The following is a 19739-nucleotide window of genomic DNA, read 5'->3' as shown; positions in this document are numbered from 1 at the left end:
GAGTCTGTTGAAACTTTGTTTATTTTTCCAGGGGGTTGATGCTTGATGGGTCACTGGTATTTGAGATGTTTGAGGAATGCGCCAGCGTGGTGTTTGGTGGGCGTACTGGGTAGTGGTCATGCTAAGAGTGGTCAAAGGGTAGAGAATGGGTAATGCCTTGCCATGTTATTGTCATGACAGACACCTGCAACCTTAACATTTTGAACTGTCATTTAAAATTATAATTGTGATAAGACTATTTTCATATGTTGTGGGTCAAAAATGTTTTAGAATCTCTTACGTTTTCACTAGTATATTAGCTGTAACTGTAATGCGCAAGTCATTTATAATGCATTGTCTATGTTTAGTGTTTTTCCTGAACAGGTCCAATATTACTGGTTGGGTGAGAGTCACTTAAGATCATGAATGTGGGTCTCTTCCTGGCGTTTTACAGAGCATCAGTTGAATGATTGTGTACTTCACTTGTTTTGGCCTACTACAATAACAAAAAACAGCCATGCTTCACATCGAGGGTTAATGGTGATGAAGGCTCCTGAGTGGCGCGGCGGTCTGAGACACTGCATCTCAGTGCAGGAGGCGTCACTGCAGTCCCTGGTTCGAATCCAGGCTGCATTATATCCGGCCGTGATTGGGAGTCACATAGTGAAGTACACAATTGGCCCAGCGTCGTCCGGGTTTGGCCGTCATTGTGAATAAGAACAAATTTTTAACTGGCTTGCCTAGTTAAAGGTTAAATTGAAAAATGTATAATTAAATGATGCTTTGTCTGCACAAATTGTTTTACTTTTGTTTTATTCGGCAGCAAACGACCTGGTCTCCTCGCTTTAGTGATGTGCGCTTGCCCTCGAATATACAGTACATTGACAGGGCCTTAATGTACTGCCATTATACCATGTATTACCACCGAAGACCACCAGATGGCAGTGTGGAACAGAACCCTCAGCATTAGTAACAATGGCTTCATCCCAGATATGCCCCATGGCATTTGCTATTGTTTGGTTTGACACAGCACTAGTGGCTGTATCGAGACCTATAGAGGTGAGACTAATCTGTATCGACACGATTAGGAGGATATGCAATAAAATTGGACAGTTTACAAGCTGCATGGCTGCTTTGTTCCAACAGCTTGGGAAAGGGAATGTTACATATCAATTATTGAGAAGACCTTTAAAGTGGTGGGATTAGAATGGTGCTTTATGGGAGAGAGCATGCATTTCTTTATGGGTATTTAATATTAAGCTACAGATCATACACACACTCGCATAGAAGAATAGCACATTTGCATATCAGGTGGTAGTAAAACAGCTGCCAAAAAGTATCTTTATTTATCAGTTACTGAATGATCACCAGTAGCTTATAGTAACACAGAGAAGCCTGGGCCATGTTCATTTGGGCACACAACGGACAGTGTTTCAAAACATTTTGCAATGGAAAACTAAAATGACCATTTCTCATTCAACAAGCCCATGTAGTCCCTCCGTCCTTGTTTCAGTCCGTTTGGTACCCAATGAACACAACCCTGGAGAGTTCTTACACCGAGGAAACGACAACAACAGCTGAATGGACGAGCACCACTACATGGTCAGGACCATCACAATCATTACAATGGCACTTTATAATACACACAGCTCAAGAGTAAAAATACTGCAGTATATACAGTCAGTGAAGAGTTAACAGTCAGCATGTGTTGATTCTCCCAGAGAGAGAGAAGATAATCAACATTACATTTATGTTTAGCTTCAATGGACAATAGTGTAATAAAAATGGAAGTTAAACATCATTGGTGCAATAGGATACAATTTAAGACATACAGTCTAAACACATATCGCAAGTGATTTCTTTGATGGATTGCAATAACAGCATCTCGTACACTGTCAACTCTCCCACTGTCTATTCTATTGTCTTAGCTACAGCCATGGGATTGTGGTGCATAATCAAATCAAATATCTGTATGTAGCCTACACGGTGTCTCAGGTTAAATGTTTAGTCGTAACGTTCATCCAACATACAAACATGGGTGCTTGTGGAGAGTGACACTGTGGTTTAATGGTGTCTAAATGTGCAGAGCCCTAAAATTCTAACATTGAAACATGGATATTTGTGGACAAGACACAAATGGAGTTTACATGATGAAAACATGAGAATATGGGGACTTATGGAGATACAACTACTATCGGATGATGTCACCACAGCCTCTCCCCTGCGTCTGCCTGTCTGTCTGCCATCATTAAACCAGAGAAGGGCTTCAGCCTCCTCTCATGTGGGGAAGCTATTGATTTTATGGACCACAGTGATTCTTATGAAGAATTACCACAACCAGATGGACCTTATAAGTCACCTCGTACCGTGAGTTAGTCAATCTTTCAAAAATGGGTCTGTGTGTGTGACAACACACATAAAAACACACTACACTCTCCTTCCCTTGTGGTTCTCACTGACACCGAAGCCAAATCCAGCCTCCACTCCTCTCCTCGATGCTCCTCTATTCTACTGTCGTCCTGCTCCAGTGCCTTAAACATATGCAGCAAGCCAGCAGCTCCTCTCCTCAGAGGCCAGCAGATGAGCCCTCAGCTTGTGAGGAGCCCAGATAAGCACCGCCACAACAATGCTCCTTGCTGTGTGGCTCCACAAGGAGCTGGGCACACGCACACACCCCACCAAGACATCCGTACACCCCACCAAGGCATCCGTACACCCCACCAAGGCATCCGTACACCCCACCAAGACATCCGTACACCCCACCAAGGCATCCGTACACCCCACCAAGGCATCCGTACACCCCACCAAGGCATCCGTACACCCCACCAAGGCATCCGTACACCCCACCAAGGCATCCGTACACCCCACCAAGGCATCCGTACACCCCACCAAGACATCCGTACACCCTATAGCTTAAGCTAGATGTAAAATGCATCCGCCACCACAAGCCTGATCCATCGGTTTAACAGACTAAACTACACGCCTCCATGTCTTCCCTTGAGCCCTGCTATATCATTAGGATAACAGAGAGGGATCGTTTGATTAGTTCTGTCTGCCTGTATTTATCATAACAGGGTTGTTGTCTTAGGCCTGGCATGCAGAGCAACAGGGATGGATTAAGGTATATAACTATGTCAATATGAGATGTGATATGAGAATGCAGGACTTGGATATGGTCATATTTATGGATCTGAAATGTTTTAATAGGTCTCTGTAGCCTCAGACACAGTGAAGGCTGCTGATAGAAACAACACATTACACCCTGGCAGTGGTTCACAGAACTCACTCTCTGGTTTCTACCTGTGAGCTCATGGCCCCGTCTTGGAAAGACAGAGAGCAGCATATGTCATATGTCTAGCTAGCTGCGGACATGACTGGAGTAATTCACTCCACAGCCTCTCCGTTACTCACACATACTGTAGCGTAATGTGATCTGGATAATATAAAGATATATAAATAAAATACATTTGCGTTGTTTAACAGGGTCAGTCATAGTAGTACAGCACCCCTGTAGCAAATAGGATTAAGTGCCTTGCTCATGGGCAACATCCGACAGATTTTTCATTTGAAACTTTCGGTTACTGGCCCAACTCTCTAACCCCGAGGATACAAGACGATATATGTAGCACATCACTATAATGATGTTGTGTATGGGAGGTTGGTGGTGTGACGTCAGAGTAGTCCTGTGTGGAGTTGACAGTGTTTGAGATGTAGACGGCCCTACAGATCAATGGAATCCCATATCCCAACATGACTAAATATTCTCCTCCTCCAGGGGGTGCCCCATTCCTGTGCCTGACACCACCATGTAACCTACATTATTATACATTACTGTATGTACTGTGGTTGTCATGGGATCCATCCCTTTATGACGACATGGGTCTCTGGTTGGGGGCTTTGGTAGCTGCTGCTGATTGCTGGGCGGTGGGCCCCTCTACAGACTCAGATGCAGACTGCACCAACACGCTTCAACCAGTCAGTGGCACGTGTTTAGGACACATCCGGACTTTCCCTCGACACACAGACCTGGGTCAAATACGTCTCTCTCCCTATTCCCTAGACCTACTCCAAGGCACACTTGAATTAGCTTGGAGTTTGTACTTTTGGGACTATTCCATTGGTTTCATGTGTTCAGCACAGCTCAAGAACATCCCTTTAAAGGCATCTGACATAATATATTTGACCAGTGTCTGCTCTACACACAGTATACTTTAACTAATAGAACCATATTCATTCAGCTGGGTCACTGATAAAGTATATTATTTCAATACTGTACAACCTGGTAACTGCAGTGTAAAGCAACCCCCTTCCTACCAAACAACATATTTACATGCAAAGCTTAAAAAAATATATCAAAACGCACTAATTGGGTCTAGAGCGGGCAGAGAGCCGGTTGTTGCCTAGATATACAGTATGTGTGTCATGCAGGCCAGGTGGTTGTGTCCTCGTAGAAAAAGCATTCTTGCAGAATAATGGCCCATTTTACACATCCTGGATGTGTGCCAGCATAGCTTAAGCATCAGCAACAACCTGCCCTTTTCTACAATATCCATATTGGTTTTACTGGAGCCATTCGGCTATAAAAGATGATTGGCTATGTACACATGCCGCTATGGTTAGGATGGGGCCAGAGAGAGAGGGAGGGAGACAGAGGGGATCCACAGAACCGTCTGGTTGGCATGGTCAGCTGTAAAATGTAGCACACTACTTCTATTAAGCTGACCTGCCAATCACATCAAACCACCAGACTCTCAGGAGTAACCACATACAGAGATGGACTAATATAGCGACACACACACACACACACACACACACACACACCACACACACACACACACACACACACAGAGAGAGAGAGACACAGAGAGGCAGAGAGACAGAGACAGAGACGCCCATAGACCTAGATACTATTGAACTACATATTTAACGTAGTAGTGCACTGTAGGGAATAGAGTGCCATGAGGTCAGTGGAACAGACCAGAGAATATGGTGCCATGAGGTCAGTGGAACAGACCAGAGAATATGGTGCCATGAGGTCAGTGGAACAGACCAGAGAATATGGTGCCATGAGGTCAGTGGAACAGACCAGAGAATATGGTGCCATGAGGTCAGTGGAACAGACCAGAGAATATGGTGCCATGAGGTCAGTGGAACAGACCAGAGAATATGGTGCCATGAGGTCAGTGGAACAGACCAGAGAATATGGTGCCATGAGGTCAGTGGAACAGACCAGAGAATATGGTGCCATGAGGTCAGTGGAACAGACCAGAGAATATGGTGCCATGAGGTCAGTGGAACAGACCAGAGAATATGGTGCCATGAGGTCAGTGGAACAGACCAGAGAATATGGTGCCATGAGGTCAGTGGAACAGACCAGAGAATATGGTGCCATGAGGTCAGTGGAACAGACCAGAAAATAGCAGGAAGAGGGTTAACTGGGACAGTGGCAGGAGAACACTAGCACTACTGCCAATATTTGGAGGACTTTTGAAGCAGTTACTCTCCCTCCATGGTAATGGCAACCTGCCTGCCCTCTACATGGACAACACAACAATATACACATTGATAAAAAGTCATTTCTCAGAAGCTTTGCATGCACATGCAGTATTACAAAATACAGTTAGATCATCATAGAGTATATAGACCTATTGAAAAAGTGTAAGAATCCAGTGCGACAGTCATTAAATTGGTTGAGGTTAACATGGTTATAGTAGGTGAAGGACAGGGCAGTGAGATGATCCATTTACAGAGAAGTTCTCCCCTTTTCTGGGAAGAAAACAAGTATTTGTGCACCGAATAGAACGTTAGACAAAGCTCCTTCCACTAATAAATGCTCCTAGTTTGGAAGTTGAGGTGCCCATTTTGGGTCACATTAGTTGGTCTGATCAAAATGCTGCCTCCTGCTGATTCTGAAGAAGTGGTCAGCTATTGCACTGTGGCTGCTGGCAACTTTTAGTTGATTGCAGGTCACAGAGGAATGGTGTGGTGTGAGCATGTGGAAGAAGTCCAACAATACAACGAAGACCTGCACACCCGTGGTGCAGCAGTAGTGTTGTTGAGTCTCTGAATGGGTCATCTTACTGATTCAACACATTTAAAAGAAGCATCCCTGATTTCCCAAACATTTACATTAAAGAGTAAGCCTTTTCCATCATGATTGTAATTCTTCAATCTCATATCAATTCATTCTAACTACAAGCCCTTATTCAAGGGCAAATACATGTTTGGAAAAGCAGAAAGAAAAGACCACACAGACAGAAAAGTACATAAAAACTGTTTATAAAAAGCATCTGAAGATCCAAAAATCAGTCCTTCCTTGCCCTAAAAAAAATAAATGTCCTACCTCTTTCAATCCACAGCATGAAAGAGAAAGGACGCAGTCACTCTAGCCTTGCACGCCCATGGGGGCCAAAAGTGGCCCCTGAACTTATTAGTACATTTTCATCATTTGAATGAAGATGGAATAAAGAACCCAGACAAGAGGAGGCTGGAGACATTCCATCATAGCTGTGTCTCTACACACCCAGAGTCAAAATCCTACTCAAACTCATCAAGGCACAGTCACACTCCAGGTTCCCATGAAAAACCATCCTCTATTTCACATGACTTAACATTCCTGAAAGCAGTCAGAGGGACAGCCCTCACTCCCCAAACCCCGGAACACAACAATACTGTCCAACCCCACTAACACAGTGGGAGGGACCAGACAGACATAACCTGCTCTCATGGTTTGTTGGTGGAAGTCCTGTTAGCTGTTAGAATGTGTTGTTATTGTCCTTCTGGTTGTGCTCGTACAATACAAGCCATATTCCCATGACTATTCTGATAACTAGCAGCCTACTCTCTTAAATAACCTTTGTACTTGTTTGTTACAGGTGGTCATCTTGTGTCATTTATGAAAAATACATCAGCAATTTTTTGATGATTTCCTTTACTTTAAAGTCGTGCTGTGTGTGTGTGCGCTCGGGCGTGTGTGTGGCCAATAAATCTCCTCTTCATTTCTTTGCGGTCCATTTAACCAAGACACATACACACAGTGTTGTGCCAGTGCAGTGGGTCTCTGTTCAGCCCAGCCTCGCCCACATGCCATTGGCTTATTGTTGAGCAATACCTCTGAGGAGCACAATGAACCCAGTGTCAGAGAAGAGGGACAGAGCGAGGGACAGAGGGACGGAGCGCCGGACGGAGGGACGGAGCGAGGAGAGAGGGACAGAGCTAGGGACAGAGGGACGGAGCGAGGGACAGAGCGCCGGACAGAAGGACGGAGCGAGGAGAGAGGGACAGAGCTAGGGACAGAGGGACGGAGCGAGGGACAGAGGGACGGAGCGCCGGACAGAAGGACGGAGCGAGGAGAGAGGGACAGAGCTAGGGACAGAGGGACGGAGCGAGGGACAGAGGGACGGAGCGCCGGACAGAAGGACGGAGCGAGGAGAGAGGGACAGAGCTAGGGACAGAGGGACGGAGCGAGGGACAGAGGGACGGAGCGCCGGACAGAAGGACGGAGCGAGGAGAGAGGGACAGAGCTAGTGAGAGAGGAGGGAGTGACAGAGCTAGTGAGAGAGGGACGGAGCTAGGGAGGGAGGAGAGGGACGGAGCTCAGGACAGATGAGAGGGACGGAGCTCTGGTGGGAGGAGAGGGGGACGGAGCTAGGGAGGGAGGAGAGAGTGACGGTGCTTGGGAGAGAGTGACGGTGCTTGGGAGAGAGTGACGGTGCTTGGGAGAGAGTGACGGTGCTTGGGAGAGAGTGACGGTGCTTGGGAGAGAGGAGAGAGTGACGGTGCTAGGGAGAGATGAGAGAGTGACGGTGCTAGGGAGAGAGTGACGGTGCTTGGGAGAGAGTGACGGTGCTTGGGAGAGAGGAGAGAGTGACGGTGCTAGGGAGAGATGAGAGAGTGACGGTGCTAGGGAGAGAGTGACGGTGCTTGGGAGAGAGTGACGGTGCTTGGGAGAGAGGAGAGAGTGACGGTGCTTGGGAGAGAGGAGAGAGTGACGGTGCTAGGGACAGAGGAGAGAGTGACGGTGCTAGGGAGAGAGTGACGGTGCTTGGGAGAGAGTGACGGTGCTTGGGAGAGAGGAGAGAGTGATGGTGCTTGGGAGAGAGGAGAGAGTGATGGTGCTAGGGGCAGAGGAGAGAGTGACGGTGCTTGGGAGAGAGTGACGGTGCTTGGGACAGAGGAGAGAGTGACGGTGCTTGGGAGAGAGTGACGGTGCTAGGGACAGAGGAGAGAGTGACGGTGCTTGGGAGAGAGGAGAGAGTGACGGTGCTTGGGAGAGAGTGACGGTGCTAGGGACAGAGGAGAGAGTGACGGTGCTTGGGAGAGAGTGACGGTGCTAGGGAGAGAGGAGAGAGTGACGGTGCTTGGGAGAGAGTGACGGTGCTAGGGACAGAGGAGAGAGTGACGGTGCTTGGGAGAGAGTGACGGTGCTAGGGACAGAGGAGAGAGTGACGGTGCTTGGGAGAGAGTGACGGTGCTAGGGACAGAGGAGAGAGTGCCAGAACTAGGGAGAGAGGAGAGAGGGACGGAGCTAGGCAAGGTGCTACGGAGGGAAGAGAGAGTGACAGAGCTTGGGAGAGAAGAGAGGGACGGAGCTAGGGGCAGATACAAAAGCCCTAGAAGGCCAGAGGGAAGACCCCTGCCAGGTGATAGCACTAACTACCTGGCTAAAAAGAAGTGGTTTGAAGGTCAGATCCAGGATAGGGCTAACTGGGTACGGCTGGAATATCACTGAACATATGAACATTGTAAAGACCACTTAGCTTATCTAAACTATGCACAAACTTCTCTTTAGACTTTGTTACAAAACTTGAACTGTAACTAATTTCAGCCCATAGCCTCAGAATCCATCACACTGCCCTCAGCATGGGGAGATTGCTGGTAGTGAGAGACAATGTACTGTATGTATCTGTGTACTATGTATGTATGTATGTATGTATGTATGTATGTATGTATGTATGTATGTATGTATGTATGTATTCTGTATGCGTGCATACATACATGTATGTATGTATGTATGTATGTGTGTACTTTGTATGCGTGCGTACATGTATGTATGTATGTATGTATGTATGTATGTATGTATGTGATGGTATGTATGTGGGTACCCTGAATGTATCTGAGTACTCTGTATGTATCTGGGTACCCTGTATGTATCTGGGTACCCTGTATGTATCTGGGTACCCTGTATGTATCTGGGTACTCTGTATGTATCTGGATACCCTGTATGTATCCGTGTACATGTTCGTTTGCTATGTTGGGGATCCTCCTCATCATAACTCGTGCTAGCTTGATGTCACGCTTCCATCATTTGAATGCTGCTGCCTTGTTTTAATCAGTTCTAAATCAGCAGGGAGCCCAACCCCTTAACGGCAGGAGCAGCAGCCTGTAAACACAAGACAACAAAAGACCTTTATGATCTACCCACCACTGGTTCACTCCACATCCCCATGTTCCTAATATGTATTCATGTCACCCACTTAGCCACTACAGGGAACTCCTACAGGCCATGTTCAGTTGCCCAATGTTTTCTAATGTTGCAGATAGAAATGCCATGAATAGAGCCAATGTGCTTCCTTATTCTACATGTCAGAGGCATATTTCTTCTACATAACATATTGCTATCTGAACATTCCAAAACATTGCATCCTGCTGAACACACCTGGCTTCTCTAACACTTGTTCATAGTGGGATGCCATTTCTCAGGGCCAACTGAATAAAGCAAACAAATCATTCTATTATGACTATTCCCTCAGATTCCATCCATTCAGCTCCCTTCTGTTCCGTTGTACTGACTGATGTAAATAACGGATGATATCATTGAACCTGACGCCTTTAGAGAAATCAGGTGGACCATACATTATATCCTAGTTTCTTCAGTTGCATGACAGTTAAACACAGTTACCACAACTAGCTGAAAAGTATACGTTTCAGAAAGGCAATGTAATGTAGGCTTATCGGGTGGATGTACCTTTAATACAACAACTGGATTAAAACCCATCTTAGCTCATTAACACTGTAGCTATATGATGTATTTAAAAATATCATTATCTATTACGCGTGAACAACATTTTAGCTTGTATTTCCACTATGTTCAGCACTATATCTGGTAGAATTGGAATCTGGTCGGTTGATATCTACTGAGATAAGCTACAGCACGTTGATACGGTACATAATATAATGCGATAGGAGAGGAAAAACCACAGTGTTGGTGACGACACACCAAGTTCTCTGTTGAGAGAGATTTGCCTCGAGGCAGGTGTTTTTATTTTCATGTTCTACTACAGTGTAACAGAGGCCATAGGACATTATTGTGAAATCGCATTGGACAAAAGTAGCACCCCCCTGCTACCTGAGTGCACAGCACCACTATGTAACCCAGCCTCAGCCCTGTAGACGCTGACACAATCTCCACACAACAACGGGGACATAGAAATAGAATCTAGAATGCCATCTCTAGAATTATATTTCTAATAACAGGGATACCGCTTATTGAACACAATTTTAAAAAGCACCACAGTGTAAGTAACAGGGCATGGAGTTAGAGATAAAACAATGGATTCCTGGGGGGGGCACGGGCCCACACACTAGCCTAAAGGCGCACACACACACGTCAAGCTAATTGCGAGTATGACAACTTTATAAGGTTGAAGAAAATGGTATTGGGTATTGGAAATAAGACAAATGTTTTTAATCAGGTGTCTTTCTCCAACTGCTAAATGACACTGGCAGATAGATATTATAGAGGGTTACAGTGTGTGTGTGTGTGAGAGCATTTGGGTATTAGGTTGTGGGGTTCACCTACTGTAACAAAACAAGCTGACAGTACTCTCCTAAGAGTTACACGGTTACAATAACCACGGTCTTCCTTTAGCAGTAGAACAGCCAGATCCATCTGTTCCTCCGTTACATGTTACATTTAAACATGTACTCTTCTGTAAGCATGTGTACATTAGTCTTTTTTTAAACAACAATCCGTTGACATAATAAAATGGCAGTTTTAGATCATCTGGATCAGGGATGGGCAACGTTGATGACGGTGGGGGGGTCTGCGTACACACATCCATACCCCCAACACCGCAAGCAAAACATTCTTGACAGAGGAGAGATATTTTCTTATGTTAGTTTCGTGCAATTCTACTCATTTTGCCGTGGGGCGAGAGAAGGTTTTGCTGTTTTGCATCTAATTTCCTGCAATTCTACACATTTTGCTATTGGGTGAGAGAAGATTTTGCATCCGAGGGCCTTCAAAAGGGGGGCAGTGGGCCACCAGTTGCCCATCACTGATCTAAATATAGTTAAATCTTGCAGAAACTCCAATGACATAATATAAAAGCACAATGACTTTGAATGTGCGACCTAGGTCATACCATGTTTACAACATTGGTTTAGCCTACACGTGAATGAATGATACAACACTTCATCTATAGTCACCCTTCTTGGCGTTATACTGAACTCGTCACTGGGTGGAGGATAGACTTTTAGCTTTAAAGTGAATAACATTTAACTTAATAAACAGACAAATCAGAGCTCCATCTACATAAACATTCTGATAAAAAGACAAAAATAGAAAAGGGTTGAGAAAAATAAAGGGTCTATAATCCCGGAGGAGGTACGGAGGAAACTGGGTTGTGAACAGAGTGGGTTTACTAGTGTGTTTATATAGCTGGTGTTGGACTGTGTCTTGACTTCTTTCTTTGTGTGTACTTCTTTGACCTTGTTATGTTGACCTTCATATAAGAGTTTTAGGTCTGTGTCCCAAAAATGTGCATACTCCCATTCATGGATTTAAAAGCATAGGATTGGTGTAAAAACTGGCTGGAGAGAGTTGACACCATTGTTAAATCCATGACTGGAAATGTACAAGTCCACACTTTGGAAGAAGGCTTGTGGTGCGCAGCCTTAGAACAGCCAAGAGAGTGTCTGAGCTAACAGACAGAGATAAGTAGCTAGGTGACAACAGAGGGATTCCATCAGAGTTCATAATCCACCACGTACAGTAATGTCACTTTCAAAGTGAGTCAACCTCCCGCGTCCAAGCCAACCAGGTGGCCAGTCTCATCAGGAGGAAGTGGAGTGGGTGGGGTCAGTCAGGTCCACATAACCAATCAGGTAGCTGCACCAGTGGATCGGCCTCTGCCACCCATCAATCACACAGTTTCTTACTACTTATGAAGCCCATAGAGTGATGTGCATGCCGAGCTAGAGTGAGTGCAGTGTGCCGAGTTAAAGAAATCTCCCAAAAAGCTTCCCATTTTCCAACAAGGAGGTCTGGGCTGGACCGGCCACAGTATGGTACAGGTGGTGTTACCATCCCTACTTCACCAATATTCTCTCAGACCTGGAAGGTCAACACAAGAGTGAGTAGGGTGAGAGAGAGTGAGATGTTCACCCCAACCCAACAGGAACTGCCACATACTGCCTTTACAAGTGTTCATTCACGTCACACACACAGTAAAACTTCTTGCTTCACTTTTGGTATTGGAAAGGGAAAATAGAGCGGACACCCTCCATCTTGTAGGTGACCTACGGGCTTTGGTGAAGTATGGCGCCCGTAAACAAAACGTTAGAAATAGGAACTAACTCCTGATGGAAGAAGAGTAGGGGCGCTTGTACGCAGCCCCATTTTAAAATCGGTTGATTGTTTTGCCCCAAAGTGTGTGGGAGGGGTGTAATGTTTTGAGTTCTTAGTGAGCAAAAACGGCTATTTTTGTGCTTTCAATACAAGAAGAATAGATACAGAGAAATAACAACATTGGGGAAAATGGCACATAAGAAACAAAAACTTTTTGGTTGCAAGTAAATATCATGTGACCAAAACCCTCACTGTAAATAACTATATTGAAATGTTTCCTTTCTTTTGATCAACACTCCCTGAAAGAAAATGACCCTTTTTAGCTTCAGTCAACTGGATATAGATATATATATATATATATATATATATATATATATATATATCTAAAATGTAGATAGAAAACTGTGTGGTCCTGTGTTGTGGTTGTGATGCAGGGTTGTGGTGTAGGGCCCGTTTGCTGCTGGCAAGGTTAGTCTGTTCTGCACCCCAACTGTGTATTTGTATTTTTGCTGTTGTTGCATTGATCCATTAAAGCCCACTAGGGGGTGGTATCCACCCCTCCCTCTCCCCCTGCCGAGTCCAGACACAAGATACATTCCCTGGGGTGAGGACGGGGAAGAGAGGGGGCCTGTGGTTGTAGAGATCCAGAGCACCCAGTAGAAGAAACAGGCTAGAATGGAAAGAGCGCGCCAGCGGGGAAAGAAGGAGTCTACATGGGAAACAATGATTTTTCCCCGCTCTCTTTTTATTATGGCCTTCTCTCAAAGCAAAAAAAGCCCATTCTCAGTAAAAAATAAATAATATTGAGACGTTCTGGGACAAAATTTGCCTCTTTTCTGGTCCCTTCATGGCTGACCTGACGATTAAGTCCAAGGTTATTTTTGTTCCCCGGTTGGAAGTCTTGGGAGAACAGTAGGAGGCTCCACCCCCAGGAGGGGTTGGGTTAGGGTGGAGTGGACCAGGACTGTAGAGGGGTGTGACAACGTTGGTTTTGGAGTGACAACGCATGCGTAGGAAGGGAACAGAAAGGAACACCCCTGGTTTCCACGGGAAACCCTCATGGTTGGTCGGTTACTTGGTTGGTTCAGTCGGTAAATCTCTGGCAGGCTTTCTTCCATCGGCAGGCAGTGCACCACATGTCCCTGTTCTCCATTCCGTACACTTTACGACACTTCTTACCCTCGCCACGGGACTTACGGCTGGAGAGGGGAGAGATGAAGATATGGTCAAATATGTTTGTTAGCACTGAGTGGTTTATAATGAGAGAGAAAACATCCAAAATGTTGATCATTGATGTATAGTTTATACAAGTGGGAAAAACATAAAACATGGTTCTGGTAAGTTGCTTCATTCCTATGGAAGACATGGTTGCCATCTCTAAATATGGATTCAACGTGGGTTTCCTGTGATTTCAGGATGCCCAAAGCTCAGAGGTCATCAGTAAAAGTTCAGCTGGTAGAGGTCATTGGTACCTGAGTGAGCCAGTGGCTCTGGGAGGGGAGGAGAGGACTGCTATTGTCTGGGACCGCTGCTCTCCAAAGCTCTGTGTCCGACTGTGGGTGGGAGATGCCTGGAGAGAGGCAAACAGAACAGGACCAGAGCCATCAGAACACAGAAATAGACAGAGAACATTCATTTGAATACAGGCACAAAACAACAGAAAACCACTGGTATGCTTGAGAGGCTGTGTGTGTGTGTGTGTGTGTGTGTGTGTGTGTGTGTGTGTGTGTGTGTGTGTGTGTGTGTGTGTGACTGTGTGAATCTCTGTACGTGCAAATTTGTGTGTGTTTCTTCTACTCACAGCAGTGCCAGTGAAGGTGACAGGAGGTGACTGCCAGGAGATACTGAAGGTGGAGCTGCTGCTGGGGGTGAAGGAGGTGGAGGCAGCAGAGCCTGAGGCAGCAGAGCCTGAGGCAGCAGAGCCTGAGGCAGCAGAGCCTGAGGCAGCAGAGCCTGAGGCAGCAGAGCCTGAGGCAGCAGAGCCTGGGCCAGGGCCAGACCCAGAGCCTGAGAAGGGGATGGTGACTGGAGCTGTGGCCTGGGGAGGGGAGGGACAGCCACAAGTCAGTCACACCTTTAAAGACCAGTGTGAAGCGCCCACACAGTCAGTCAATTAACAAATCAATCAATCAATGGACCTATCAACCAATACGCCAATCAAACAATCAAACCAACCAACCGACAGTCAATCACTCAATCAATTAAATTGTATTGCAAATACTGTAAGCACTTCGCTACTGAGGAGATCAGAAGGTGTGACCAGTAGTTTTGTGGGTGCATTTCTCACCTGGTAGGCGTGCTCTGCGTGGATGAGATAGAGGGCGCTGGGGGCGGAGCGACTGAGTGGCGTGCTGTTGGAGTGGGTGTGGCTGTGATTATCCTTGTTCCCATTGGTCCCGTTGCTGCCCTCTGCAGGGGGTCGTCTGTGGTGGTCATGGGGGGGAGAGATGGGGGCGAGCACGGAGGGAGAGACGGGGGACAGGCTGCTCAGACCGTCAGCCACTGAGTCTGTGTTGAGTTTGATCTCTGAGTAGTAGAAATCCTCCTCTCCGTCACTGCAGTCAGAGTCACAGTTCCGCCTGTGGGAGAGGAAGGGGTTAAAACTAGGGATGTTAATATCAGAATTGATCTTGGATTAGATGAGCCCTGCTCTTGTCATTACAGAGAAATGATGATTGGGCCAGATTGCTGGTCCCATGACTAATATCAGGTTATGAGCTACCGAATATGATCATGTTCAAAAAGTGATTGACAGAGAAACTAAAGCAAACTCATAGAGATGGATCATTTTTTACCATTTTGAAGTAGACCATTTTCTTCGTCACGATTGGATGATCCCTCCTGACGACCTGGTTGGACAAGACTCCAACAAGGTCACCAGGAGTGATCAGCCAATGAAGTTGGAAGTCCCACCCAGTTGACTACATTAAAATCGTGGAAGCGCTCAATGATGTTGCCCATGCCTTTTGGCCACCTGAGGCCTCTATCATTCTTTATGAACAAACTTCATCAGAGATCGACTGGGGAGGGCTGGCTCTGAAAGGTGTCATTATGTCACCCTCATCCCCATTGTAGCACAGACAGTAGACTTAACCATCACAGGCCTGGCAAACAAACACTCCTGTTCTGTCTGTCAGGGAAGAGGGGTGGCGGTCTTTAAAGGTATCTCTGTTGTGAGTACCACTGTGGTTATTATTGTGCTTTAATTGACTGTCAGTGTAAATATGTCATCTGTGGGATAACATTGTTCTGTTCCGTCCTCATTTCTCCCTGGCCAGTCACCCTGTGCCAAGTGGAGAAAATGTTACCATGGTGATAATCCCACAGGGATTAATCTGCTGTTGTGTTATGACAATCCCAGTGAAAGGAGGTGCCCAAGGTTCAGCTGGACCGCTGCCAGCCAGGTTATATTTGAGATCATTCAAAGTAGCCACCCTTTGCCTTGATGACAGCTTTGCACACTCTTGGCATTCTCTCAACCAGCTTCATGAGGTAGTCACCTGGAATGCATTTCAATTAACAGGTGTGCCTTGTTAAGAGTTAATTTGTGGAATTAATGTCCTTCTTAATACATTTGAGCCAATCAGTTGTGTTGTGACAAGGTAGGGGTGGTATACAGAAGACAGCCCTATTTGGTAAAAGACCAAGTCCATATTATGGCAAGAACACCTCAAATAAGCAGAGAGAAACGACAGTCCATCATTACTTTAAGACATTAAGGTCAATCAATCCGGAATATTTCAAGAACTCTGAAAGTTTCTTCAAGTGCAGTCTCAAAAACCATCAAACGCTATGATGAAACTGGCTCTCATGAGGACCGCCACAAGAAAGGAAGAGCCACAGTTATCTCTGCTGCAGAGGTTAAATTCATTAGAGTTACCAGCCTCAGAAATTGCAGCCCAAATAAATGCTTCAGAGTTTAAGTAACAGACACATCTCAACATCAACTGTTCAGAGGAGACTGCGTGAATCAGGCCTTCATGGTTGAAATTGCTGCAAAGAAACCACTACTAAAGAACACCAATAAGAAGAAGAGACTTGCTTGGGCCAAGAAACACGAGCAATGGACGTTAGACCGGTGGAAATCTGTCGTTTGGTCTGATGAGTCTAAATTTGAGATTTTTGGTTCCAACAGCCATGTCTTTGTGAGACGCAGAGAATGTGAACGAATGATCTCCGCATGTGTGGTTCCCACCGTGAATGATGAAGGAGGTGTGATGGTGCTTTACTGGTGACTGTCTGATTCATTTAGAATTCAAAGTACACTTAACCAGCATGGCTACCACAGCATTCTGCAGCGATACGCCATCCCATCTGGTTTGCACTTTGTGGGACTGTAATTTTTTTCCCAACAGGACAATGACCCAGAACACACTTCCACACCTCCAGATCCTCAAAAGATTTTACAGCTACACTATCGATAGCATCCTGACGGGTTGCATCACTACCTGGTATGCCAACTGCTCGGCCTCCGACCGCAAGGCACTACAGAGGGTAGTGCGTACAGCCAAGCTTCCTGCCATCCAGGACTTCTATACCAGGCGGTGTCAGAGGAAGGCCCTAACAATTGTCAAAGACTCCAGCCACCCCAGTCATAGACTGTTCTCTCTGCTACCGCACGGCAAGTGGTACCGGAGCGCCAAGTCTAGGTCCAAGAGGCTTCTAAACAGCTTCTACCCCCAAGCCATAAGACTCCTGAACAGCTTAATCAAATGGCTACCCAGACTATTTGCACCCCCCACGCTGCTACTACTCTGTTATTATCTATGCATAGCCACTTTAACAACCCTACCTGCATGTACATAATTATCTAATTTATCGACACCGGTGCCCCGCACATTGACTCTGTACTGGTACCCCCTGTATATAGCCCTGCTATTGTTATTTACTGCTGATCTTTAATTATTTGTTTTTCTTATCTCTTACTTTTTCCTTACATTTTTTTTTGTGGGGGGGGGGGATTTTCTTAAAACTGCATTGCTGGTTAAGGACTTGTAAGTAAGCATTTCACTGTAAGGTCTACGCCTGTTGTATTCGGCGCATGTGACAAATAACATTTGGTTTGATTTGATTTTGATAAGGGCTATTTGACCAAGAAGGAGAGTGATGGAGTGCTGCATCAGATGACCTGGCCTCCACAATTCCCTGACCTCAACCCAATTGAGATGGTTTGGGATGAGTCGGACCGCAGAGTGAAGGAAAAGCAGCCAACAAGTGCTCAGCATGTGGGAACTCCTTCAAGACTGTTGGAAAAGCATTCCTCATGAAGCTGTCGTCAAGGCAAAGGGTGGATACTTTGATGAGTCTCAAATATAAAATATGTTTTGATTTGTTTAACACTTTTTTGGTTACTACATGATTCCATATGTGTTATTTCAGTTTTGATGTCTTCCCTATTATTCTACAATGTAGAAAATAGTACAATTAAATAAAGTCCCTTGAATGAGTAGGAGTCCAAACTTTTGACCTGTACTGTATATATGTCAGAGAGAGGATAAAAGAGAGAAGGAGTAAAAAAAGTGTAAGGGAGAGAGTGAGTGACTGAGTGATGTCTATGTGTATAACAGTATGTGTCTTACCCCAGGTGAACAGTCCGGATGTGTCTCTGTATCCCAGCAGCCGTGCTCAGAACCTTCCCACAGTTCTTCCACAGACACTTAAACATCACCTTCATGGAGTTCTGTACATTACACACAGGAGGAAAGACAGAACAACATTCAACATCAGACACTTCACCCTTTTCTCACGCACTCAAAATCACATTTTATTTGTCTCATGCGCCAAATGCAACTTGTGTCGGCTTTACCATGAAATAGTAACACAAGAGGAATCAAATACACAAGAATGGAGCTATATACAGGGAATACCAGTACCAGATCAATGTGGATCTATATACAGGGAGTCCCAGTACCAGATCAATGTGGAGCTATATACAGGGAGTACTAGATCAATATGGAGCTATATACAGGGAGTACTAGATCAATATGGAGCTATATACAGGGAGTACTAGATCAATATGGAGCTATATACAGGGAGTACCAGATCAATGTGGATCTATATACAGGGAGTACCAGTACCAGATCAATGTGGAGCTATATACAGGGAGTACTAGATCAATATGGAGCTATATACAGGGAGTACCAGATCAATGTGGAGCTATATACAGGGAGTACCAGTACCAGATCAATGTGGATCTATATACAGGGAAGTCCCAGTACCAGATCATTGTGGAGCTATATACAGGGAGTACTAGATCAATGTGGAGCTATATACAGGGAGTACTAGATCAATATGGAGCTATATACAGGGAGTACTAGATCAATATGGAGCTATATACAGGGAGTACCAGATCAATGTGGATCTATATACAGGGAGTACCAGTACCAGATCAATGTGGAGCTATATACAGGGAGTACTAGATCAATATGGAGCTATATACAGGGAGTACTAGATCAATATGGAGCTATATACAGGGAGTACTAGATCAATATGGAGCTATATACAGGGAGTACCAGATCAATGTGGATCTATATACAGGGAGTACCAGTACCAGATCAATGTGGAGCTATATACAGGGAGTACTAGATCAATATGGAGCTATATACAGGGAGTACCAGATCAATGTGGAGCTATATACAGGGAGTACCAGTACCAGATCAATGTGGATCTATATACAGGGAGTCCCAGTACCAGATCAATGTGGAGCTATATACAGGGAGTACTAGATCAATGTGGAGCTATATACAGGGAGTACTAGATCGATATGGAGCTATATACAGGGAGTACTAGATCAATATGGAGCTATATACAGGGAGTACCAGATCAATGTGGATCTATATACAGGGAGTACCAGTACCAGATCAATGTGGAGCTATATACAGGGAGTACTAGATCAATATGGAGCTATATACAGGGAGTACTAGATCAATATGGAGCTATATACAGGGAGTACCAGATCAATATGGAGCTATATACAGGGAGTACCAGATCAATATGGAGCTATATACAGGGAGTACCAGTACTAGATCAACATGGAGCTATATACAGGGAGTACCAGATCAATGTGGATCTATATACAGGGAGTACCAGTACTAGATCAATATGGAGCTATATACAGGGAGTTCCAGATCAATATGGAGCTATATATACAGGGAGTACCAGTACCAAATCAATGTGGAGCTTTATACAG

At 45.3% G+C, this 19739-nt stretch overlaps 1 protein-coding gene across 2 annotated transcripts in view; it reads right to left on the bottom strand.

Annotated features, from left to right (window-relative positions):
* Nucleotides 1-10183: 10183 nt before the first annotated feature.
* Nucleotides 10184-19739, bottom strand: part of LOC106588816 (zinc finger protein 704) — a 97177-nt gene continuing 87621 nt past the window's right edge. For both annotated transcript variants that reach the window (XM_014178263.3, XM_014178264.3), the window contains exons 5-9: nucleotides 18130-18230; nucleotides 14838-15129; nucleotides 14352-14588; nucleotides 14023-14120; nucleotides 10184-13749 (exon numbers count right to left, since the gene is read on the bottom strand). In XM_014178263.3, coding sequence (XP_014033738.2) covers nucleotides 13635-13749; nucleotides 14023-14120; nucleotides 14352-14588; nucleotides 14838-15129; nucleotides 18130-18230 — 843 coding nt within the window. In that variant the 3' untranslated portion in view covers nucleotides 10184-13634. The remainder of the gene's footprint in view (nucleotides 13750-14022; nucleotides 14121-14351; nucleotides 14589-14837; nucleotides 15130-18129; nucleotides 18231-19739) is intronic.

Source organism: Salmo salar, chromosome 27 (genome assembly GCF_965601325.2).
Source record: "Salmo salar chromosome 27, fSalSal1, whole genome shotgun sequence".
Taxonomy (NCBI): Eukaryota; Metazoa; Chordata; class Actinopteri; order Salmoniformes; family Salmonidae; genus Salmo; species Salmo salar.
This window is presented reverse-complemented; position numbering and strand designations above follow the sequence as displayed.